At 40.8% G+C, this 26540-nt stretch overlaps 1 protein-coding gene across 4 annotated transcripts in view; it reads right to left on the bottom strand.

The window, feature by feature from the left end:
• Nucleotides 1-26540, bottom strand: part of sash1a (SAM and SH3 domain containing 1a) — a 142303-nt gene that overhangs the window by 5503 nt on the left and 110260 nt on the right. For 2 of the 4 annotated variants that reach the window (XM_088403330.1, XM_088403333.1), the window contains exons 3-17: nt 26286-26333; nt 25998-26047; nt 20502-20542; nt 20333-20422; nt 19261-19373; nt 17408-17506; nt 11977-12115; nt 10384-11318; nt 8267-8341; nt 8047-8190; nt 5975-6107; nt 5205-5374; nt 4298-4507; nt 3441-3591; nt 2667-2795 (exon numbers count right to left, since the gene is read on the bottom strand). In XM_088403330.1, coding sequence (XP_088259456.1) covers nt 2667-2795; nt 3441-3591; nt 4298-4507; nt 5205-5374; nt 5975-6107; nt 8047-8190; nt 8267-8341; nt 10384-11318; nt 11977-12115; nt 17408-17506; nt 19261-19373; nt 20333-20422; nt 20502-20542; nt 25998-26047; nt 26286-26333 — 2527 coding nt within the window. The remainder of the gene's footprint in view (nt 1-2666; nt 2796-3440; nt 3592-4297; nt 4508-5204; nt 5375-5974; nt 6108-8046; nt 8191-8266; nt 8342-10383; nt 11319-11976; nt 12116-17407; nt 17507-19260; nt 19374-20332; nt 20423-20501; nt 20543-25997; nt 26048-26285; nt 26334-26540) is intronic. The other 2 variants (XM_088403334.1, XM_088403331.1) reach the window with 2 other exon arrangements.

The raw sequence follows: 26540 nt of genomic DNA on the forward strand, positions 1-26540 counted from the left end.
TGACAATTTTTTTGGCATACGAGTCAGAAATATAGATATACCATGACAAATGCTATTCTAGTTTTAAAGACACAGTTGACACAGCACTCTCTTGAAGTTCTTTTTTTTACCATCCAAAAGTTGGTTATCGTTTATTTTATTATTATTATTCTTATCAATGATAATGGGCCTCAAAATTTCTGATTGTATAAAGTCTAGTTATGGTCATATGACAGACAATAATTTAAAATGTTCATTTTTGTGAAAATTATTCTCCTGTGACTTTTGATGCAGTATTAAATGATCATTTTACTGTAATATCACATATTTTTTAATAATGACTTTCTTCCTTAACATTTCAATTTCTTTTTCTCTTAAGTGTAATTCTTATTAACCCATTCACTCCCAAAAACGTTTTTATGCGTCTGAACCTGAAAAAGAACATGCAGAAAATGCAGAATGTTTTGTGAGCGAGCAGAAAGTTGGCGAAGTCGTGAAAAGGAAAACGTCGAGACGAAACTTCAAAAGCGAAAAAAAATCCGTCTTTATTGTATTTCTTTTGGTGGATTGGGGTCGAGACTTTTTTTGTTTTGTTTCTTTTTAATTCCACAAGTTCAATCTGTATTACTGCGCGCAGTGACTGTGGCCAATTCCCGACCACCCCCACCACACACACACACACACACACACACACACATCAAGTTGAGGCCAGTATTTCTAGTGGAAACCAGCAATCAGAAAGAAAAGTGGTTTTTGACAGAGCAGTGATTTATGGGTTATGGATGTTAAAAATACGCGGGAGAAAGAAAAGGGAGGAAGCTCCGGCACTCAAACAAAAGCAGGTTTCTCTGTTAAAAATGCGCATCTTTCCGCAAACGCGGAGGCACATCGTGCGAGGGGCCCGTTGCGCAACAGTCTCTTTGGGCCAATCGGCACGCGTTCAGCAGAAATATTCGTAATGGTCCCCTTTGAAAAGTGTCAATGTGGAATCCACGGGCGGGGTTGGATCCTGGAATCCTTTGTTTGGCAAAGAGTTTGTTCTCACGAGAACGCGCGGGGAGGCTCTCGCCCTTTGGCCGCCGGCTCCCGGCTGGCTTAGCGGTCCGGGCCCGGGATCCGTCCCGCTTACGTGCCCGCTCGGGTACCGAGGGCACGCGAGGCCTACGAGGATGGAAAGAGTGATGAAGAGAGGGGGGGGAAAAGAGGGACAAGTGTGTCATGAGGTGGCTTCTCCAGAGGCGGCCTTCTCAAACTGTGGCTCGGGGGGGGGGGGGGGACTACGAGGGTCCTGGTAGACTTTGACTCTTATATTTGATGTTCTTCTTGAAGATTATTATTATTATTAGGGTGGAAGTGTATTCATTTATGAGTGGTTTATTATACTGCCTTTATTGCTCTATAACAGTTTTTAATTGTTTTATTGCCTACTTTATTATTTGCTCGATTATGGAATGTAGTCTCCGCGGAGGAGTGAACAGAAAAAGAACTTCGTTGTGTAGTATTGCTATGCATATGACAAAAAAACTCTTTAATATAGAGACACAGCAATTCATTAAATAATAGATAACTAATCAATACATATTGGTTGATCATCGACTAATCAGCTGGGGAATTTGATGTACCGGAAAATTGCCCAAAACTGTGAAATTTAACCCTCGTAACAGTAAAAATCATGAAATAAATTTCTGATAGTCTTCCTCAAAAGCAGACTGATCATTTTAAAATTGACCAAAATCCTCAAAATCCTTCCTCTTAAAGAGTAAATATCCTTAATTTTTTTTTCTGACTCATAATTTTGAAAAGATTAAATTTATTTTCACGTTTGATATTGTTTGCTGCGCTGTTCTTTTCAATATCTTTTAAAAATCAGCTTCATCAATTGATTGACAAAATAAGTGAAAATGATTATTACTAAAATATGAAATAATGATATTATATGATTACAAAAGAGTCAATGTTTCTGTACCACAGCAATGATAAGGTCCCAATTGGGAGAATAGTTGAACGGCTGTAATTATTTCACAAAATTAGAGGAAAAAAAAAACTATTACACACAGTGATTGTGTTTAAAAAAGTCTTAAGTGACAAGTAAGAAATGAGAAATTGGTTACAGTTTAATTTCATAAGGAAATGATATGACATTAGGAATGAAATAACGAAAAAATATATTTCAAAGAAAAATCCTAATTGTAGTTTCAACAGAAAAGAACAACCTTTTATAGAAAATAAAATTGGGACTTTTATGTTTTTTTACAATATGCAATATGCCAGAATAGAAATCTATAAATGAGTACCTGCAGAAAACCCAGCGAGCACCATGAGAACATGCAAATTCCACCCGAATTTGAACCCTCAACCTAAAAAAGCGAAGCTTTTGAGTTGACCACTTTTCCACCACGCTACCAAAATTCATGTCAACCAAAATACCTCATGAATTTTTTTCTTCCTATCCAATATACTGGATGAGCCATTTTTGCACATTGTAAGTGAGCCGCAAAAGTTTGTGAAATCCGACTCTGGAGGGACAAAAGCGTGAGACAGTGGGACAGAAATGAGCGTCTCCGATAAAGCCAGAAAAGCGGTTTGATTCTCAGATTGCGACGGTTGGCGTTAGAATGCAGAAGCGTGAAGCGATGGCGTGCGTATCTCGGCCTCATTAGCGCAAATCCCGGTCGAGGCAACATTACCGTTCTCCAAGTTCTCGTTGCTCTCGTAGCAACCCGAATCCCGCGGGGAGTCCCCGATCAGACCCCGGCCCTCCGACAGCAGCTTTTCCTGGGAGCTGGAGAGCCCGCCGCGCTCCGGGTCGCTGCTGCCTACACAAAGAGAAAAAAAATAAAGAAAAAGCCCTGCTACCCCTACTCACCGACGTCTTTCATTACCATGGAAAATTCAGGTTACGATAGACCACTTCGGAAAAATATTGCCCTTGTTATGAAGGAAAATTCAGGATACGAAAGGCGAAAGATCGATAATATTGAGACGCCAGACACCAGCAGTCCAACGGAACCTATTCTAACGAACGTCTCTTGTTCCGAAAAATTCAGTTTACGAAACGCCTCTTCGGAAAAATAATTTCTTCTTTTACAAATGAAAGGCTAGGATACGAAAGAAAGAAAGAAATACTTACGAAAGTTTTCTTATTCCGAAAAATATTGCCTCTAGTCAAAAGGATGAAAATTGTTGGTATATAATACCGACACAGGGGCTACTTAAATGTTAAAAGCGTTAAAAACTTACAAAAATTTCACAGAAACAAATGACTTAAAATTTTAAACATTTCAAATGCAGTTCACTCTAAAAGCGCAATGAACTTCTGACACCTCATTTAAATTAAACAGCCGATCGGCAACGTCCCCGTTTAAATCGTCGCTAACCAAAACAGCAGCACCATCCGCCGCAAATCACCGAACTGCGGATGTAAAAAAAATCTTATAACGCCAGATTTTGATATTCCTTACTGTCGTATTCCTGCAGCAGCTCCACAGCAGTGAGCAAGACGGCTCGGTGCTGCGGATCTTTGATGTTCAGCTCGTCCAGGTCTTCCTCCTCCAGCAGCTTAAAAGTGTCCAAGTCCTCGTAGCCGTTGAAAAGGAACGTGGGCATGTGCTCCTGCGTGGACGAGTCTACTGTTAACTTTTAAAACAATTCAAGCATTTTTAATGATGAATTATTGCCGGCGTTTATGTTAAAAGTTTAAGTGTCTCCATTTTTTATTCACTGTCGTATATGATGTGGATGATGTCTAGGCATTTTTCAATCACATAATGTTGTGAACGATGCTTTACGATGTGGAATGATTGTCATTCACAGCTGTGCATTATCTAGAGTTGACAGTTACACACTCTTGATGTGTTTGAGACCATTGGAATTTGAAGGTGTTTCCAAAATCTTTCAACAGTCAACCATATGATGTGGAAGATGCGTTTTGAACTGAAATGACTTTGTTTAGTGTTTCCATACTTTTGACTGGTACTGCACATGTAAGCTACTGTTCTTTTCCACATCATTGAGTCAGCGTGACAATTTATCAGATGTCCCAAATAAATGGAAATCTTCACGTATCCGAACATAACCGGGACATTTTTAACTCTGACCATTTTCCAGCGGTGTGGGCGGAGTTTAAACAAAAAGCCAGCAAAGTGTGTTAAGTTCAGTCGGGCGTTAACGTTTACGTTAAAACGCACGTAGCCTGTAATTTCCTGCGCTAAATTCAGCTAGCCTATAATTCCGTTTAATGTATCGGAAACAACGTTTTCTTTGATGACGCGACTTTTCGAGGGCGCCGCGGCAAATATCTCGGGATGCTGTTTGGCACCTTGAGGTTGACGCGCTCCAACAGCTCCTCCACCGACGCGGGCTTGGGCGGTCGGCCCTTCCTCCGCCGCCGCAGCGGCCGTTTGGGTTTCTCCTCTTCCTCGCACAGCACGTCCACGTAGATGAACTTGAAGGTGCCCACCTTGTTGTTGAGCAAGCCCATCCAGGTGCCCATGGGCGGCTTGCTGATGATGTCGATCACGTCGCCTCGCTGCGTTGGGCGACAAGGTCAGGTTTTATGATTTATGATTGTGTGTGTATGTGCCAAAAGACCACAGATAATAAACGAGTCAAATGGAATGCCTTTCAGTGTACTCTTAGTTGAATCGGAGACATTGTAACTTGTACAAGACCCTTTACATTTTAGTAATCTTATCATGTGTGAAAAAGGATGGACTCGAACATTGGTTCAGTCTGCTTGCTTCTTTTATTGAAAATAATGCCGTAAAAACCTCAGCTAACATGAACTGTGGTTAGCTGCAACAGGCACTGGATGCTAACAGCTAACTGACGCCCACCCTCAAACTCGTCCCGTTATGCTAATGATTATAATTAGAATACGGCTGATAGGAAATGCATATATGTGTCAAAACCCGGCTTATGTTGCTCGGGGATCAATCCTCCTCAAACAGTGCCGAATAAAAAAAAAAATACATTGAAATTAAGTTACCTTTTTTAGGACGCACCCATACTTTAGACTTTCATTTTTGAGGAAAGAAATGTGTGTAATATTTGGGGAATTTCGGTGGGGAAATTTTACATGTTGTCACCATCTGGGTGAAATTTCAGCTCCCTAATGTCTTCTTTCAATGCTTTCCTTCGGATGTGAAATTCTTTGATGTAAAGATCAAAGGATTGGACAAAATATGGCACAAGGGTTATAGAAATAAAAGCTTGGGGCTTTTCACCTTTAGTTTGAGAGAGTCCGAGTCGTACGGGCTCGGCGTGAAGTCCGTGTGCACCCGCGCGCGGCCGCAGAAGGGTCCGCGGTACGGCGGCTCCTCGTCGTCGCCGTCCTCCGATTTGACGCTTTCTCTGTTGCTGGCCGAGGAGTCGGTGGTGCTCACCGTTTGACCACCTGCACGCAAACACGCAAAATGATTGATCTTAAATATACGTCACATTTTCTATGAAAATAACTGACTGGTGTACAATTTCGCAAAACAATGTTTACGTCTGCCGATAACTGTTTTGACAGTTTACCATCGAGTCGAAAAGTTTTTTTTTTTTAATCTAAGAAAGGGGTTGTTTAACTCATTCAATCCCAAAGACGTGTTTATACGTTATTCATGAATTCAGTGATTTATTCACAGATATTCATGTTTTTAGATGCCAGATAAATTAGATGGCAATCGCTGATTTTTCTTTGTCTTAGAAATAGTTTACCAGTGGTGCACTGTGACTTGCTAAGAACAATTAAAAAACAAAACGAATGCTCATTTATTTATTTAATATGTGGAGAAAACATGCTACATATTTCTTAATGTACCCAATGACCTATTTTGTGTTTCCAAATAAAATAGATTTTTCAATGGGAAAAAAAAGGTCTCCAAAAGCACCATACAGGAGAAAAAACGAACTACCGGCGCCCTCTGGTGGCTCGTTTGAGGAGTCCACTATTCTTGCCACTACACAGTAACGTTTTATTGAACGTGCAAGGAGAAAGTAAACAACTTACTCATCGAGCTTTGTCCGCTCAGTGAACTTCGGAGACTTTCCACTGAGCCTCCTGCTTTGAGTTTGGGCTTCTCCAGGGAGTCGCTGTCAGGCTGAGGGGACTGTGGAGAACCAGGTGTTCCATCTGGACTTGACTGGAAGGCATCAACGCACAATGAGTATCAAAACAATTCATTTGTAATAAACAATGGCGATAAATGAATATGTGCATTTTTTTTTTTACTTTTTAGGCGTTGCAATAGTTGCATTATAACAATACCGCCTTGGGGTGTACACACACATACACACTAACATTTGGCCATGCTTATTTGCTAAAATGTTTCATTATGAAATTAAACCAGTAATTTACGATAAATAATAGTTGTTAAACATACTCTTTACATCAAAAACCATTTTTGTTTAAAGTCAAGGCTTCATTGCATCAGATAATGTCATCATTTAAAATTAATTCTTGTTAATTCGGACTCCTTAATAACATTTAGATAACTACTTAGGACATCTGACATTTAAGAAAACCGGATACATGTAAAAATATTTTGTTTACATGCTTTCATTGGCTCTTTCGAAATGATATTTTGTTTGCTAATGAGATCGCTGCAGAATATTGTTTCGTTTGAACACTAGAGGGCAGTGTGACCAACAAAACATCTTCAATTTGGCCACGCATCGCATTTATTTACATTTTCCTGTTTTTCTCAAGCAGCGGCTACATGTCATGACGCAAGCTTCGAAATGTGGGTCACGGTGTTGTGATGAGACCACCGCGATGGACAGATGGCAGCGACTCATAAACTGAAGCCAGAGTAAGCAAAAGTATACACACACACTTTCACACTGGTCCTTGAGAGCAAACCCAAGGGAGACTTGCATCACTCCACTGGGCTCTGCAAGGAGCACACACCCAATCCGAGCGGATCCCGCAGTGACAATCCCACTGTTTCCGAGCCGTGTTTACTCTGTAACCAACACAAATACTCCCACCCACCCACACGCTTGGCATGTTAATGATGTGGCTAGCGCGGCAAAACATCCTGCAAGTGTTTGAAAAGACAGGGGAGACCGCTTCTTTATAACTTTGCTACACTGCTCTCCGTCTTTTGAAAATTGAACAATATGGATAATTTGGGATTACAATCCACGGACAGTCTATCGGTCCGTTTTAATCTGTCACCACCTGTCACATCACCACAATGATTTATCACCTCATCTTAAAAACGCCTGAGAAATGTTTCAACTGTACAAACTGTTTAAACCGTAACATATACTTGGGAGCATGAGAATATAAACACAATCTTAAAAGACTGAAAAGATACATAGATGCGCATTAGTATACAGTTAAGTGTGTGAACTGAACAGCATACTGCTCAACACATTCATTCTACAGACAAAGTAAAAAGCAATGTTTAGAATTTAAAAGCTTTTGTGATATTTTGTTTGTAATATGACTTGAATTAATAAATCGCTTGCACATAGTTAAACAAAGCATTCTGGGATCCCTTTCCATTCAAGTGACCAAGAAAAATGGTCACAGTTACCAATACAGTGCTCAGTTGGCTTATAATAGGTAAGCATTTGTCAAAGGTGTCAGCTACCCTAAATAAATTAATACAAAAAATGTATTTGATGAGCTCATTTATGACTGTTATTACTATTTTAAAAGACAGAATTCTTGTCCATGGCACCGAAAGAGTTAAATATGATTTGAATGAATAAATCGCTTACACATGGTTGAGCAAAGCATTCTCTTTTCAAGTAACCAACGGGCAGAAGAACGGGAGAAGTTTTTTTAAAGCACTTATGAGGGAGTATGCGAGAATTTAACTGGGTTTCTGCACGTATGAGCAATGCTAATTTACTGCGTTTGACTGCAGTATCAAGAGCAAATGTTTTTTCTTTTCAAATTAAAAGCAAATTAGCAGTAACATGAAGCAACTGGCAACTAAACAATGACTTCTTTACAAAATGTATGCCTTGTTTTCCTCTTTTGTTATATGCCTTGATATAGTGATGTTTTAAAATATATTTTATAGAAGGTACGCCACAGAAAAAAAGGTTGAGTTTTAAAAGTCGAACCTGTTCGGACACGGAGCTGCTGTACTTTTTGGACATGCGCTTCCTCATGGTCTCCTTGACCGACTTGACCTTCTTGCCCAGCGAGATCCGAGATGTGGTGGGGGACTTGACCACTTCTCTGTAAATGGCCTCCTGCTCTTTATTCTGGTGGAAACATGTATTTGATTCATTTTATTAAAAGGGTATTTTTTTTTTCACATTTTTGTGATCGTACACTTACATGGGCATCTGTGCTCGTGTTGAGCACGTGGAGGGATCGGTTGGAAAGGTCAAATCCACCGAAGCTGCACGTTCTCTGCAAAAGGAGAGAAGCGCCAAAAGACAATTAGCCGCATTTTTAACACACCTGATTGGACACCGGATGATGGGATTTAAGGCGCTGTGATTCATGCATAACACCGATCATGGCTGCTGAAGGACAGGGGACGTGATGTCATACGGGATGCGCCAAATGAAGGACGTGATGGGAGTTTTTCTCAGAAAATTTCAAAGCCAATGAGCTGTTTTATGGAGGCTAAAAAGCGTAAAAATGGGTTCCAACATGTGGAGTCTCTTGATGTGGCCACATCAAACGCTCCCAAGGATTCGACGCACATTTGAGGGCGCGCTTGGCTGCTGGAGCCGGAATCGTGAGACATGCGGGGGAAAAAATAGGCTAAGGTACGCAAACACATACACACACAAAGCTAACTATGTGTTAGCTTTAGCATTTCTGAAGAGGGGAAGTAGTTCTCACTCTGGAAATTAATGAGAAACTATGAAATGATAACAGGGGGATCCATCTAAGAGATATATATTTTTTTTTTATGAGGACATACACGTGCACATGAATGTTGAACGTCCAAAATTAGCCCACTAAATCTGAGCAACAAATCCCTGCATGAAGATCCCTCAAAAGCAAAACGGACTTCTGGCGCATTATTTGGCGTCCACAGCTGCGGGCCACATTGCGACTTTCCCAGCGAAACGAGTTTTTGCAGAACAAACACCTTTGAAGCGGCGTCCAAAAATAACGTGATGGCCGATGCGCGATGGAATGGACATGCATCCAAGATAAAAAAAAAAAAAAAAAAAAAAGATTTTGGAGCTAATTATAAGGAACGAAATCCATCCAGAAAAAATAAGAGGCACGGGCCCCCATTAAAAATATAAACAAAAATAAAACACAAAAAGCTACAACAGAAAAAAGTGGAATCCAAAAAATTGTTTGGATGAGAAGGACCTCACTGGTACACGGCAGGATTCAGGTAGCATCGAAGCTGCAGGATAGCTCCACCTCACACTCAGCACATCCACTTCATTTTACACAAAAGATTTGTTGTCATATTAACTATGACTACTATAAATATGAATATTAACTTTTTACTGCTAAAAACGAGTACATAAGTTTTCATAGAACTTTTTGAATACAGCTGCCGTAAGATGGCGACAAATTACTTGTTTTTTTTGACCAGCATTTTGCCTGTCTTAAGAAACTCCTCCTCTTATAGCAACAAAGTTCTTTGGCAACAATAGGCCACAGTAAGGTGTTAAAGCAACACTGATATTGCACAGTTTTTGGCAAATAATAGAGGATAGCTAAAAAAGAACGAATTTTGCTGAGAAACATTGTGCAATATTTCGTATGGGGAAAACATTTTGAATCGGAACCTGGCCTTTACCTGGCTAAAGAAGCTCCTCCTCTTATATCAACACAATTCTTTGGCATTAAGAGGCCAATTACAATAATTAGATATGTTTTTAGTAAATACTGGGGTATCATTTTAAAAAAAGGCTTGGGGAAAACATTTATCATCGGACCCTGGAATGTCTAAAGAAGCTCCTCCTCTTATGTCAACATAGTTCTTAGGCCTTGGGCCTAATCGTTCAGGGTTTTGGCCTGAGCAGTTACGATTAATACTGCTGGAAATCTTCCACTAAATAATGCAGCAAAGGTTAAAAAACGACAACCATGCATCGAGACACTATTTTTTATGAGGCAAACGTTTCAAATCGGATCCCGGTTTTGGCTTGTTGAAAGAAGCTCCTCCTCTTATATCAACATAGTTCTCAGGCGCGAAGCAACACTAGTTGCAACAAATACTGTTGGAAAGCTTTCAGTAAATAAAGGAGCAAAGGGTAATGACCGCTACGCATGTAAAGTTGTACTGTGTTTTACATTAGGAAACTATTTCACATAATTTTAGAAACCGTTTTTACCCTAGAGGTTCCTCCGTCCTCCTTAAAAATCCATTGCGGTTCCTGCCGGTTCGCCCTCCAAGCTATTCTGCAGCTTCGACGTACGCCGAGCCCTACTCACACGAGGCGGCCGACTGGAACCTGACGGTCCCAACTCACAGACTTCTGCTGGATGCGTAAGAGCACGCGCTTGGTGCAGCGGTCCACGCTGGCCGCCCACTTCCTGTCCGCCTCGCGCTCCTCCTCCAACAGACAGCGCCGCTCGGCTCGGCTAAGGGTGACCGGGCGGACCAGCTGGGCCCAGTTGAGGTGACCGTACAGGCTCCTCTCTACCACGTAGGTGATGTTCAGCTCACTGACCGCGCTGCGACCCCGCAGCCGGCGGGAGGGGAAGGCCCATCCCCCTCCCGGCCCCAAACCTTTGGATTTGGCTACGGCGGGGGAGGACGGGGGCACGCACAGGGGGGAGGACGGGTTCTTGGTGTTGCGCGAGCGCTGGTACAGAAGGTGTTTGGTGGAATACGAGTAGTTGGGGTCGGGCTTTCTGAGCGTCCAACCGCCGTGGAGTCGGTTGGCCGTGTGATATTTGGGGCCGCCTTGAGAGAGGTCATCGTCCAGGGGGATGAGGCGGCGGCTTTGGGCTTTGGGCCGGGGTTTGGTGAGGCCGTAAAAGGCGTACAGGGCCTCGTTGTTACTTACCCCGTGGGAGATGGAGCTCAGGGCCTTCCGCATCTCGCCGTCGGTGGTGGAGCGCGACAACTTCCCGTCCTCGTCCAGTCCGCAGCCATCCAGCTCCGAGAAGGAGGAGCCGCTGCCGCCGGCGCCGGGGAGCGAGCCCGCCGGGGTTCTCCTGGGCGGCCGGATGAGGCCGTGGGAGCCGGAGGACTTGTTGAAGGTCTTGACCAGACGGTGTCCGGACCAGGTGTCCAAGCTACTAGAGGACGGCGAGGTGGTCAGGCTGTCCGTGTCGCCATCTGCCGAGAGCTGATCCTGGCTGAGGGAGGTCTCCTGGGGAAGCGAGTGCTTCTTCTGGACGCCCGTGTATAACGCCGCGTTGTCGTCGCAGGTGGCCGCTGGCTCCGCATTTAGGAAATCTGACGGGAAAAGAGGGACGATTTACGCTTCTTCTAAATGGCCTGGACTATGAATAAAAAGGAACACAATTCCCTGCAGGCTCGGATCAATTTCTGGAACTCAAGTTTCAAAGCAAACAAGGTGAAGCAGCATTTCACTGTTGTGCTGCAGGTCAAACTGCTTTTCAGAAAAGCATGCTTTCACCCCATTTCTTTTAAGAACATTAAAATAAAATTCACTCTGTTATCATTTCTTTCCTTCGCCTATAAATGTATCAATCATTTGCTTGCAAACGTAATTAAATGTTGTCATTAAAGCTATTGACCAACGGTTGTTTTAATGACCCATCAATCTTTGCTGGTTAATCAACGATCGGATTTCTAAAAATATAAAAATACGCATAAATACGTACATAAATACATGTATACACAGAACGTATACATATATACACATTTCCATACATAAGTACACACATATATAAAAATTTGTGAACATATATACACATAAATTTACACATACTGTCTACACGCACACATACATATATTTACTCATATATAGAGTACATATTTACATATATACATAAATACAAATATATGTGCACACACACACACACATATGTATACATATACCGTATATACATATATACAAAAATATAAGTTTTTCAAACTGTTTCCAAACCTTCAGATCCATGTTTCTTGCACTCCTCCACCTTAATGAGTTTTTTCCTGACCCGTCGAGTGGAATTCACCAGCTTGTGGAGCCGCTTGAACTTCACCGAGTCCTCCGATTGCTCGTCGTCAGACTGCTCGCGAGATTGCTGCGATGGGAGGGAGAAAGAGAGAGAGGAAGCGGGTTGACGTTCCGTTGGACGCCGCTATTCTTAAGTATGGGCCTGACCAATGGAGCGCGCAAGAATGCGACAACAGCAGAAATGGAAGGGGGATAAAAATCACAGATGCACATGGATTTGGCAATAAAACAGCTAAGTGAGACAAATGCATTTGGTGATCCTCGCATGCCGTCAATGGGAGCATTGTTGAAGATGGACTCAAAGTTAGTGTGGTGAGTAATGGAGGCCAGACTCGCCGGAGACTACAATTAATTCACCGCAAAATGGACCCGGGCGCACTGAATGGACCCGCCATGAATCAGTGCGGCCGTCGGAGGACGTTTACTCCGAACAGGAGCGAGCAAGGACACTCCATTATGGGTGACAAAACACAAGTGTTTTTTTTAATTTTTTTTTCCCTTTACGGCCGCTGCATTTCAAAGCTTGGTGAAGCACAAGTGGAGTGGAAAAACAGATTCTCTCAGTAGGTTCATCACTCATGTTAGAACACAGGTTAAAATCATTATAAAACAATTATTACAGTAATTCCTTATGGATTATTTTATTGTGATCAAGCTTGAAAAAAAAAATGCAAAAATTAAAAAAACTTACAATTCATATCTTTGAGTATGACTGCATACTGCATGAACAAGTCGAAATATCATGCTTTATTTTAAGGTATCGGGTAGTCGTGGATGCGACCGATACCAGTCACTGATACTTAAGGCAAATATGTCGCATTTTGTGGTGATTTGGCACAAAGCTGAATCATAATCTGGATCAGATACGTCTTTGTTTACGTTTTTTATTGTCATGGAAACTGAAATTTTATACATCAAACATTCTAAAAATATCTAGTATTTGTGAGGAATGAGTGATATTAGCGGTACAGGCCTTATTTCAAAATTAAAGGCATTTTACATCGAAAAGCACTGAAAGAAGACACGAGTGAGCTGAAATTTCACCCAGACGGTGACATTATGTCAAAGTTTCATATGGCTAATCTTTTGGTGAATAAATAGGGCACGTATTACATTTCATTTAGTTTGATAACGCTAATACATCTAATAAAGTTTTTGTTTGTTTGTTTCTGCAAAAATAAGTTTGAGAACCCTTGGCCTAAAACATATTTAATAAGCAAAATATAAAAATATGAAATTATCCATAATTCACTACATTTTGGGATGAATTGTGCCAGGGCAAAGATGGCGGCCCCAGCATAGCATAACTCCTGCCTGGATAGCGTACCACGGCTAGCACGCCGTGCCAACGGCTTCATTTGTTTCCAATGGTTTCCATGGCAACCTGGCGCTTCAGGCTGAGCCTGACTGTCACGCACAAAACCGTACACAGAGCCTGACTGTCCCAGTCCGCCTAGTATGAAGAAATAGCTTAATTGCTTTTTTTTTTTTTGGGGGGGGGGACCACAAGCCTGGCTGTGTGTCAGCCGCCATCTTGCAAAAATGATGTCAACAAGTGCGGTTTGGAAGCAACGTGACATTTGGTAAATACGCGATGGCACCTAAGCAACATTCCAAGTTTCCGACGCCTCCGAGCGCTGTCTAGTAAAACTTTGTTCATCTCAGGCAAGTTGAGAAAAAAAAAAAACAAAAAAAAAAAAAACACATGGATCAGCAGTCCTGTCCTCAATTCCACAAACACGCACATTTAACCTTTGACAAACCACAAACACAAAAAAATAAACGTCCACTTTGTCTATTTGCAAACCACACAATTCTTGCTCAAGTACTTTTACAACTTGTACGATTCCCTCAGAGCCGTAACATAAGATTGGGAATTTTTCCTCCTTTCAGCCTTTCACGCAGAACCCAGCCAAGTCTGCCTTTTTAACATCGCTGCCTATCGTCCATCGCATGGTCAAAACAAAAAATGTCCCAGAAGACAGGGGAAAGGCATTGAACCAAATTCTGCCTCTTTTTTATTCAGTTCTTCCGTAGCTGTGGTACTCAACATTTTTTTATACCCTCTGAATTTTTTTTCCATCTATGTGTTCTCTAACTAGCAAACACATTTTTGGATGAAAAAAAAAAAAGCTTAAAACTGAGCTTGGAGCATAGTAAAGAGCTCAAAAATGTATATACATATAAGTGTATATAAGTGTCAGGCTAAGGAAGGTTCTACAAATGGCTGCCACTAAAAGAGTTAAGAGTTAAAATGTGTACATTTTATTGGTGATTCAAAGTAGGATTTTCTTGAACTCATTCAATCCCAAAAACATGTTTTTACGTGTTTTTTTTTTTAAGTATCCATCTACTCGATATTTATTTTAAGTTTATTTTTTTTAAGTGTCAAGATAAATATGGTTCTAAAAATGGCTGGTAATAAATAAATAAACTAAAATAATATATATATATATATATATATATATATATATATATATATATATATATATATATATATATTTTTTTTTTGCTTTTGGAGAAATTTCAATGGTAATGTTATTGGTGATTTAAAATACCTGTAGGCAGGTTTTTCTTTGTCATTAATCCTAAACACATTTTTAAATGTTTTTAAGGACTCCATGCATTCAATCCCTGCTTGTTGATATTTTCCCCCCATTTTTTTTTCAAGCGTCAGTCTAAAGAAGGTCCTAAAAACTGCCGGTAGTAAATGATTCAATAACACGTTAAAATGTGTACTGAGGGAGAGAACCCATGCAAAGTGAGCCCATAAACAAGTGGTGCAGAAAGAAAACCCCAAATGAAAACAGAACTCCAAAGCTGCCATAAGATCAACTTGAGCAAGCACTTTAAAGAACATAATGACATGCGTCTGATCCTCACCGCCTTGTTCCGACCATGGAAGCTCTTGTCTCCCGCCGTCGCGCATGCAAAACGCCAGGTCCAAAATCACACGCCAAGCGCGCTCGCTCGCACGATGGCCGAAAAAAAGGGCGGCGGAACCGTGCCGCGCAGCAAAGAAACGCGCGTGTTGTGCACAGAGAACAATCCCGGCGTTTGAGGCCCTTTGCGACCCCGCCGTGGCCCCCCCTCATCCCTAATGGCCCATCCTGGAATGCGCGGCCGGGATGGCCAAAAAGGAAGACGGGTCCATGAGCGAAGACGGCATGAATGGCCTTTATTAACCGGCGTGTCTTCGCAAAGTGTGATGACTTGAGGAACAGGCGTGTACTGTGCAGGCGTGTCCGCATATAGCCAGCCAAATCACAGACGACCTTAATTCCATTCAAAAAAAGTGGCTGACATCATATAGGTCCCGGAAGGAGCTAAACTAATATGAAGCGATCGTAGGACTTCCGCTTTATTGTTTGCCCGTTTTTTTCTTCCTGTATTTTGTCGTCGCCAAAAGTAGCAAAAGTACCGTAATTCCCCACATATAAGACGCACATTTTTTTCCAAACAAAAAAAAAAGAAGGCCAAATGTTTCGGTGGAATCTATTGACGATAACTTAAAAATTAATTCAACACCATTTGAGGAAGGACAAGCTAGAGGGCGGACGTCAATTAATTGTTAGCGGCAAGTGCCTGTTGCAGCAAACGGCGGCTCGAGTTAGCTGAGGTTGTTACGGCATTATTTTCAATAAAAGAAGCGAGCCGACTGAACCGCCGTCCGAGTCCAATCTTGTACCCACGAAGGAAAAAAAAAAAACTTAAAAAAAAAATCCGAAACCCTTCGAGGAAGATTGTTATCTCAGCACCATAAACCGGGTTTTGACACACTGATGTGCATATGTTTGCTTTATTTTCATTTCCTGTACTTTTGATTGCCAGATGTCAAAAACACCCGGTCTTTTATTGACCCCATTCTAGTGGCTTCTAAAAAACAGATTCTTTTCATTACAGGCTGACCCTAGATGACATTTCCCTTACAGTCAAGTTCAGGCAGTAAAAAGAAGCCAGAGTAAGACAATCTATCTTTTAAAACAAGAAGCTAAAAGAAGTCAGGGAGAGAGAGGATCGGATGTCCCTCACTGTTTTCAATGGCGGCAAAAAATAGAAACATTACTTATGGGGAACTTGGATTTTAGAATTAACTCACATCCTGTTGCAGAAAAAAACAAAAAAAGAAAAAAGTGGGTCGGCGAGCTGGGCTAAATTGCACGTTTCGCCCATATGATACCATAGTGCGTAATGAAAATCAGCTGTGACCTAGATTAAAAATGAGAAAAGCCAAACAAGACAGACAAGTAACGAGACAACTACTAATGACTAATAGTTATGGCGGCACATTCTTTTGTGCTTTGGGCAGTTTGGGGTTCGCCGCCTGAAAATCCACCAGCTAGTTGCGGCTTCACTGCGCTGCAAAGTCTGGAACAGCAAATCCCGATTAGCTTGTGAGCCGTGTAGCGCATTTTAGCCCTCATCTATCGGATATATATATATGTATACAGTGTATTTGTTTGGCTAAAGGAGGTTCTAAAAATGGCCGGTACAAAATGCTAAAAAATGCTAAAAAAGTAATCAATTACTTTCATAATTACCAAACGTTGTTGTTTATTTTACTTCTTAATAAATATATAGTCATTTATTACCTACAGTCAATACTTAATTTCATAGGGTAATAGAATACTTGGTGGTTAATTCATTACTTTAGTACTTATTTCTATAAAATGCTGGTACTAAATGAATGAATTATTTAAATTTATTAATTACTTTCATACTTCGCTCCCTACATATGACCTTAGTACCTCAGGTAATCAATTACGTCAAACCTTCAATTGTTACAAAAATGTTTCACTTCAAAGACAAAGCACTTGAGAGAAGGGAGCTGAAATTTCACCCAGTTCAAATTGGTATGACCACTTAGTTAGCACACTAGCAGGAGTGTGCCACCCCTTGACTAAAATACTGCAAGAATATGGAAGAAAACGACCCAAAAATGATAAAAAACTGCACAAGTGTTAATTTAGGTAATTGATTACCTTATTGCTTATTTGATATGTATAAAAATGGGTATATGTGATTGAACGCCTCGACTTGTAAAAAAAAAAAAAAAAAAAAAGAGCACTAGCCAGCAACACACAACAACAACAACAAACAAACTCATCACGAAATCCATAAAATACTATCTAGAAAATGAATGATTTCTGCACCAAGCATCCACACCTCAAAGCGTAACGTAATGATCCAAATGACATGGTGGACAGTATGTACAAATAGGACATATGGACCTATCGTTTGGCCGGTGGTATAGAAAAAAAAGCAGGAAGAAGAGCGACATGCATTGGAATAGAACCCCAGGAGAGGATGTGAAGGCTTTTCTTTTGGGGTGGGGGTGCGGGAGGTGGGGTGTACTTACGTTGCAGTTTGCGGACTGGTTTAGACCGGCCGCGGATCCCTCAGTCCACTCTGCAGTGTCAGTACTGCCCGACTGTCTGTTCTGCTCATACTCCTTGAGCTACGTGGAGGAAGAAGAGTTTAGAGAGGCGGAGGAAGAGGGCGTGGCCTCGCCGAGCTCTCGCGGGCAGCTGCGGCGTGCCGTCCGAATGACGGAGTGCTCGCTAATTACGCTCGTCGGACAAATTGCTCAAGCCGGCTGTATTTTTACCTACAGAGTTTGAAATGGCTCGTCTTCTGTCCAAAAGTCTTTGGCCGCCACTAGATCTTTGATGATTATGATCTATAGCAAGTTGATGGAAAATCTACCGCTAAGATTCTATTTTTTACATTTATGGTTAAGTATCACTGAGGAAAATGAATGGGGGCTTTTGCAGAGAAAGCGTCATAAAAAGGTTTTTTTACCAACATTGTATGTGATCGATGTTGTAAAATTGTTTAAAATGTCTCTGAACCATACATGCAAAAAAAAAAAAACATTCACTGCCACTGACGTCAATAGGCGTCAAAGATCCATTTTTTACTGGATCGCTGCCATAGAAAACAATATAAGTCAAAAACTCCTTTTCACAAATTGGCAGTGAATGAGTTAAGAGTCACATGATGCTTCACCAGATTTTGACGAAAATCTTGCAGTATTAAAATATGCCCATTAAAAAAGGGTAAATAAAAACAGTATTTTTCATCATTGAAGTCAACCTATTTCAAACAAAACTGAGTATTTGCTACATCAAGCATGTCACACATTAATTTAAAATACAAGTAAATAAATGTTAACATTAATCTTTTGTTTAAATTCATATTGCAAGCTATTTTTACATTGATTAACTTCAAAGAAGTGGCTTGTTGACTCAAATCTGCAAACAGCCAATCACATTGTGCCATGACTCATAGTCCAATTAAAAAAAAAAAAGCGCTTATTACTAACGAAAGAAACCTTGAAGTCATTATTCGACTTCTACTATACTGATTTGCATCTTGTCGCATATATGATCAAAAATGTTTAGATTTTTCTTTACTTTTGCCTTGGTGCATTACGGCATGATACAGTCAATACAACAAAAAAAAAGTTTGACTTCAAAGAAGTGGCTCTTTGACTCAACCCTGCAAACATCCAATCGTTTGTGATCAAATGCAGGGATATATTTAAAAAATATATTTAAAATGCTTCCTTTGGTGCTGTACATTGCGACATTCTAATAGTTACTATATTATATACTGTCAATAAAACAAAAATGGTGGCCAAAGACCTTTGCACAGCAGTCGCATCACTACACCCGTTTGTTGTTGTTTTTTTTTTTTGGTAGTTCCTAAGCGCATTCTACACTAAGATGACGCCGATTGATTCATTAGTGATCCCACAAGGAAAAACAATCCCCAAAGCTTGCTCACTGATCGCTTTATGTCTTCTTGTCCAATCGAGAAATCAAAGAGACAAAATTGAGGCAATCCGAGGCGCCCGTGAGCAAGGCATTTGAGGAGGTGACAGGAGAAAAGGAAGGACGGGAACTCTTGGGCATCAACGTGAAGAAGAGAACAAAAGGAGGAGGGGAAGCCAAATGAGAATCCACCATGTCCAACTACAAGCCACTATGCACCAAAGTCCTACATCTCACCACATGGAACAGCAGGTTCTCCACACCCACACTCAAAAAAAAAAAAAAAATCCACCCGATACAACAAAAAAACAAAATCTAAGATAGTGGACGAGAGTTTGTGCGGGTTAGTAGGAGTGAGTCATTTTAGTACGCAGTTGGACACGAGTCTTGGGTTAAATTTGAGGACGGCGGCAGGACGTTGTTCGAAAGCTCCTACCCGAGCCAGCGCCTCTTCCACCGTGATCATCTTCTCCTTCACCATCATCATCAGCTGGATTCGCTCCTCGTCGCTCATGGTGATCTCGCTGGCCACGTAGCCGATGTCCTCGCCTGAAGGACGGCGAGAGCCACCGTCAGAAAAAAAAAAGTGGAAGCCGACTACTGCGTGATATTTGACGATAATACGCTCACAAAACTGTTTTGCGACCGTGGCCGTTTTGCCCATTAGCGCCATTAATTCCAAAACTGTGAATTTACGTTTTTACAAGCAATTGATTACTTTATCACTTAAGTAACTAGATAGAGGTCCTTTAAGTAATATAGTAATTAAATAATCTTTTACTTTGGCAATCAAGCACCACATTAATTACTCAATGTATCCAAGTGGTAATTGAAAAGTAATTGATTACTTTTAGTACATTTGAACCTAGCTCATTTACCTAAAGTAATTGAGTACTTAATTACTCACAGTTCTAAAAGTAATCAATTACTCTAAGTACTAATGTACCAAAGTAATCAATTCGTAAAGTAATTGATTGGTACATTAGTACCTATCATATGTACTTCTAGTACATTATTTATTTCAGTGCTTAACAATAAATGACTGAGGTCATCAATTGCTTAGTTACAGTACTCGATTACCCTAGGTCTCCCTAGGTCCCTAGGTTACTAAAGGTAATCAATAACTAACCATAAAGCAATTGATTACTTCAATATTTTAGAGCTCAAAGTGATCATTTTAGTACTAGATTACTTTTAGTAAAGAATTACCTTAGTGCTCAATTGCAAAGAGTAATTCATTACTTTAGTACTTAATTACTTACAAAAGTATTGAACCTAGTCAACTACTTTAAGTACCAATGTACCAAAGTAAACAATTACTTACCACTTAAGCACATAAAGTAAACGATTACTTTAGTGCTTGATACTATTAGATAACTGAGGTCACTTTCGCTTAAAATTCAAATAAATTGGTAAACAACATAAATGAACACCTGGGATTGATTGTCGTAAAAAAAAAAAAATCTGACTTTGGGATTGCTTAAGTGAAGAAAATGTGGCACCCAAACCTTTGGAAGTCTGTCGCACGACCGCCTTGTGTTGGGGCTTGCGGAAATTCTGCCAGAAGGACTTGTTCTTCTTCTTGTTGTCCCATTTGCCTAACCAGAGCACATGTCTTTATTGTCTTCTAAAAGGTTCAAATTTTACATCTTGAACAGGACAGAATCGACCCGTTACCTCCAGATCCATCTTCAGAGTTGGATTTGTGCAAGGACATCCTAAAAAAAAAAAAAAAGAGTCAAGTTTAGTTCATGAAATCCCAAAGACATATTTTTACATGATGCTTTCATTTTTTTAAGTGCAGACATCCAGATACTTTTTTTTTTTCAAGTTTGGCTAAAAATAGCTGATACTTATAAATCCACGTAATCAAATTACCTCAGTACCTAAAGTACTTTTTAGTACAGTACTTCAATACCAATACTTGATTACTTTAGTACTTTATTACCATATGTAATCAGTTACCTACTATCAGCCATTTTAGACCCTATTTTAGCAAGATACTTGGTGGGAAAAAAATATAAATAAGTTTGGATTGAACGTCCGCACACACACAAAAGTACAAGCGCATCTTTGGCATTGAATGAGTGAATAAAATAGGTTAATTTCAATTCAATGGGCTTCACATAACTAAACCCAAAATAATATTTAAATACTGACTGTTGGCAACTTATTTCTACTGTGTGCAGCTTCCCCGCGTTTGCTTTATCTTTATTATTATATTTTTCCTAGAACGACAACACAATCGTTTAAAGAGTTCCAAAACAATCCGGTCTCCAAAACGCAAGATCATTTTTAGCTAGGAAGGATTTCCAAGACGTTTCCCCGAAGTTCCGACAGCATCTGAAATCTTCTGGAAGGTCATACCATACAATTTGTTATTTTAGCAATGCTGTAATTGTCATACGCCAGCGGAATGTCATTCAGGAGACCTCCAGCAAAGCTGAACTTTATATAAACATAGCTGAGTGCAGTGTTTATTGATTAAATTGTTGGTTTAAGTATTAACGGACATCCCGGACGGGCAGTGCCGTAATGAGTGCGCCAAAGCACAAAACATATCGTGGAGAAGCGCCATAATCCAAATAATCATTCATTTACTCACTACCAATGAAGTTGTGGACATTTTGACTCAGTAAAACAGCAGAGCAGTGAGAGAGTTCATATCCTTAGCAAAAGTGACGTCATCATTTATGATGTCAAAATTACGGCTGTGAAAAAACTATATCGACAACAATGCTTCTATTTGCAGCGTCTTTGCAACTGCAGTTCTACTTCCTCACCGCATGAGGGCAGAAATGGTTCTAAAAAAAAAGTGCTGAGGAGAGACGAGACAGCAAAATATGGAAGGGGAAAAGGGGCAGTTAAGAGGGGGCAAGAAAAAAAAAGAGAAAAAAAAACTCAAAGAGGGCAGACTCAGCCTGTTTGTGTTTCCATTTCTCTCCGCTGCTCACAAGCATGACACGGGGGGGGGCGGGGGAAGGGGGGGGGGGGGGGGGGGCATGTTACGACGTGGAAAGCACTAAGTAGAAAAAGTCCTGACATATCTCAAAACTGTCCAAAGAAATCAAATTTAAGAGTGAGAAATAACAAGTGAGAGGCACAGCAAAGTCTTTTTTCCATTACTGGCTGTAAGTTGGACAAACGTATTAAGAGATGTGAAGGGTGTATTATTTTTATATTCTCCTGCGACCCATCTAATTCATTTGTGTCCAGTGTAGTGGATATTTGTTTTTAGTCTATATTTTTTGACTCGTTGGGACTACTCTACTAAGTCCTGATGTACTCAGTTATGGACATCCAGTTCTTTTCGATGTGTTTCAGTGGCCGATTTATTTGTGTTCATTTCTTATTTTGGTCGATACCTTTTGGCTTATTGGAGACATCCTGACCTTTCCAACCATGGCTCATGAGTAGCTAATTTATTTTTGTCCACTGTAGTGGACATTTGTGATTGGTCTACATCTTTTGACTCATTGGAACCGCTCTACTTTGGTCCTAGTGCGCTCAGTAGAGGACATGTTGATCTTTTCAGTGATGTCCCCTCTTTGGGTGTGATAAAATCATCTTTTCTGAGATAAAATGGACACAAAAGTGGACACAATTGAATCGCCGGGTCTTATGAACATTTTAGATTATTCTTCAAACTTCTTTTTTTAAAGATAAACTGCTAATTGAACGGATGCCTCCACTAATTTGCCAGCTTGTCGACAAACTAAAGCGAAAGCTAATGCAAATAGCGCAAAGTCGACGGGAGCTTTTCTAAGCCCCTCCCCATTCTTCTTCTTTCATGCTCTATAAATGAGCCTGTACAGAGCACACACACACACCAATGCCGCTCACACACTTAAAAAAAGCGCCGGAACGTCTTTTCAGTGTCAATCCAGGCATTGTGCAGCCTGGCAACTTAATTGGTTTTCCCCTCCATCTACGACCCCTCCCTCACTTTTTAATTCAATCCTACGCGTTGAATAGAAGACGTTTATCGCTTAAACCCTAACTTTCCAATGAAGGCATACAGTATAATGTAAATTTCTCTTTTAGTGGAAGTCAAATAGCAATTTTTCGACTAATTGTGATTTTATGTAAATCGATTCACGCCACTTAATTAGTATGCTGCCCTTCTTTCTGTAAGAACAGGCAAAACAGGAAGTCCCTTGCTTGAACTTCCTGGCTGCCATCACGACAGGAATGACAATCAGCAGAGTTATAGTATGCATTATCATTTTTCCTAAATGGTAAAACAAACTTCCATGCTATTTTAGAGTGTTGAGGTATTCATTAAGTTTTGAGGCCTATATTTTCCCCTACGCTAAAAACGGAGGGCTTCGAATGTCATTTGCCTCATGCCGAAAATGTAAAAAAAGTAATCAAAAGCAATAGGTGATCTTTAAGCAACTCGTGGAACCCAAGCGAAAGAAAGCAGACTGACAGGAAGACGACGAGGCTTCAGCAAACGAGTCAAAGGCAAAGGGAAGACGTCATTTGCGATGCTTTGGCATCTGGCTCCCATCATGTTGGGCCTTTTGTGTGCGCAACATATACATGGAGGAGAGGGGCCGGCATGTGGTATGCACTTCCTTTAGTGCACATGCTTGTCACGTGACTAGTGCAAGCCCAAAAAAGGGGCATGTAGGGGTGACAGCCTTCCCGAAAATATGGAAGCTTGGACATTTTTCTACAGTATTTGACCTGAAAGAACCACAACACTGTCAGCAACTCAAATGGGGCAGCACAGGCAAAATAATTTAACAGCGCGTCAGAAGTTACCAAGGTGGTCCTCTAGTACCAGGTTATGGGGGCAAAAAAAATCTCTTCCCTCGATTTATGAATCTGCATCCTCAATTTAGTAATCTGCTGCATGCTTACTAGACTGCACCATCAGTTTACTAATCTGTTCCCTCAATTTGCTAATATGTACCCTAAATTCACAAATCCTTTTCCTCAATTTACTGGCCTGTTCCCTCAATTTATTCATCTGTATCCTAAATTCATGAATCCCGTTCCTCAGTTTGCTAAAAATAAAACTGAGGGGGCAGATTAGTGAATTGAGGCAACAGATTAGTAAACTGTGGATACAGATCGATAAACTGAGGGACCAGATTAGTAAACCGAGGGAACAGATGAGTAAATTGAGGAAACAGATTAGTAATCTAAGGGAACAGATTAGTAAATTGAGGAAACAGATGATTAAATTGAGGGGACATTAGTAATTTGAGGGAACAGATGTGTAAATTGAGGGAACAGATGAGTAAATTGAGGGAACAGATTAGTAATCTAAGGGAACAGATGAGTCAATTGAGGAAACAGATGAGTCAATTGAGGGGACATTAGTAATTTGAGGGAACAGATTAGTAAATTGAGGGAACAGATGAGTAAACTGAGGGAACAGATTAGTAAATTGAGGGAACAGATTAGTACATTGAGGGAACAGATTAGTAAACTGAGGGAACAGATGTGTAAACTGAGGGAACAGATTAGTAATTTGAGGGAAGAGATTAGTAAATTGAGGGAACAGATGAGTAAACTGAGGGAACAGATTAGTAATTTGAGGGAAGAGATGTGTAAACTGAGAGGACAGATTAGGACATTTAGAAGACAGACTCGTTAACTGAGGGAACAGATGATCTTTTTTGTTTTCTCTCATAACATGGCACCAGAGGGGCTCTGTACGAACGAGGGAACTTTTTTTTTGTTTTTTTTTTGCTGACCCATTTCTATGGCATGATCTCATTCACTTTGTGTTGCAGGAACCGCACCCAAACCCGGTTTCATTAAAGCTCCTCGGTCCGGGCTCTTTGGGCTGTAATCATTTGGCCATCGCCCTAAAAAATGCGCCTTCCTCGCCCTCTTAACCCCGTCTGGACACAAAGGCAGGAAAGAACGGAGAAAGGCTGGCGGAACCAGCGGGCGGAAGCGCCCAGACGTTTTCCTGTCAGCGCCGTAACCGCGTGGACACAAAGTGCGGCTCATGCGATTTATGTATAATAAAACAATACACCATCATGTAAACTGCATTATATAATAGAAATTGTCATCACTTGTATGGTTGGAACCAGATGCTTGGCATATGGCAGGACAAGCACCGGCCACAAGATGGGAAACTTCTAATGGTCTCATGAATCATCCACGTCAAAGAGCTGATTGAGAAACTACTAAAATCTGGAAGGTTAAAAACAGGAAACTGGAATATAGCGCGGCCTCCCAGATTAAAAACGCATATTTTCAAAGTAAGATGGAAGTGAACGTTAAAAACTAAAACGCTTGGAGATTCTTAACACAAAATAAAAGTCAACATCTCAACAAGGATGGACTCAAACATTGGGTCAGTCTGCGAGTTCTTTTCTTGAAACCAAGACGGTAACAACCTCTACTAACACAAACACCGCAAAAAGCCAACTGACGAAGGGAGAACGTAAACAGGAAATACAGCGCGGCCTTCCAGATGAAAAACAAGTATTTCAAAATAGGATAAACCAGTTAAGAACTTGAAAAATTCTGAACACTGAATACATCTCATCTTAATGCCCGTTTGTGAACATGGATGGATTCAGACATTGGTTCTGTCTGCTTGCTTTTTTTAATGAAAATAATGTGGTACAACCTTAGTTAACAAAAACTGCAGCAACTACTCCGGTGGCTGCTAACACACAACTGATTCCTTCCGCTTCCTCACTCCCACTCACCCCATGACCATATTTGTCGTAAGAATGTTTTTTTAATAAATATGTTTTTTTTTAGCGGCTCCTGGTGTTGATTTATCTGTGGAAAGTGGGTCATAGATTAATGGCCCAAATTGGGTCGAAATTGACACCAGGGGGGTTAAAATGGGAATATTGACTTTCAGTTTTTTCACTTTAGTGCAAATTCTGACTTATCAAAATTCTCACTTTGAAGTGATTCTCTTTCAGGCGTCTCATCAACCTGACATCGGAATTCTCACCTTTGAGAGAAGTCTGACAATTCAGAATTTTCACCTGGGGCTCTCTTCTCCCACGCCTGGCTGCACTGGTCTATTAAGAGGCAGTTTTCCACCTCGGCGGTGACCTAGCTTGGCCGCGGGCGCGCTTGGGCACCCTTCGATCCGAGCACCCGATCGATCACACGGGTGGACATTCGCTAGTGTGCCGAGAAGCTCGACGCGACGCGATGGTATGTTTGTGGCGGACTTACTTTCTGTCTGTTTCTGGAGTGGAAAGCTCACTGCTGAAGCCCAACGACTCCTGAAAAAGAAACAGCTCGGTCGGAACTGGTTTCAAGCTCCTTCTGTGGCGGCCGCTGTCCACACAATACGCTTTGTATACATTCCAATGTCCTAACAGTTCAGCAAGAAGCATATCCTCCTAAAAGCCGCAGCTTTGTTTTCAGGAGAAATCCTTATGCCGTTTTTCCGTGGTAAAATGTGCTCTGTACCGAATGAGGCGGCTGGTGAAAGTGCATGTGATTGTGTCATCTTCATACCTGGATCTCATTGCGGAGCTGCAAGGAGATGTTTGGATCTTGTTTCTCCTAAAGGAGAGAAAAAAAAGAGTCGTTACAAGAGTGGAAAAGAGCAAAAATTGTGAACGAGAAAAGGGGCTTTCTTGAAAGTGAGAATTCTAAGAAGAGTCGGAATTCTCAGCTTGAAGTGAGAGAAGTCTGACTTTAAAGGTTGAAAGTTCTGATCAGAATTGTCAGAATTCTCAAATGTAATCTCAAACTGTTACCTTTACGATG

The sequence above is a fragment of the Hippichthys cyanospilos genome, chromosome 20 (genome assembly GCF_059441005.1).
Source record: "Hippichthys cyanospilos isolate Australia breed blue-spotted pipefish chromosome 20, RoL_Hcya_1.0, whole genome shotgun sequence".
Lineage (NCBI taxonomy): Eukaryota > Metazoa > Chordata > Actinopteri > Syngnathiformes > Syngnathidae > Hippichthys > Hippichthys cyanospilos.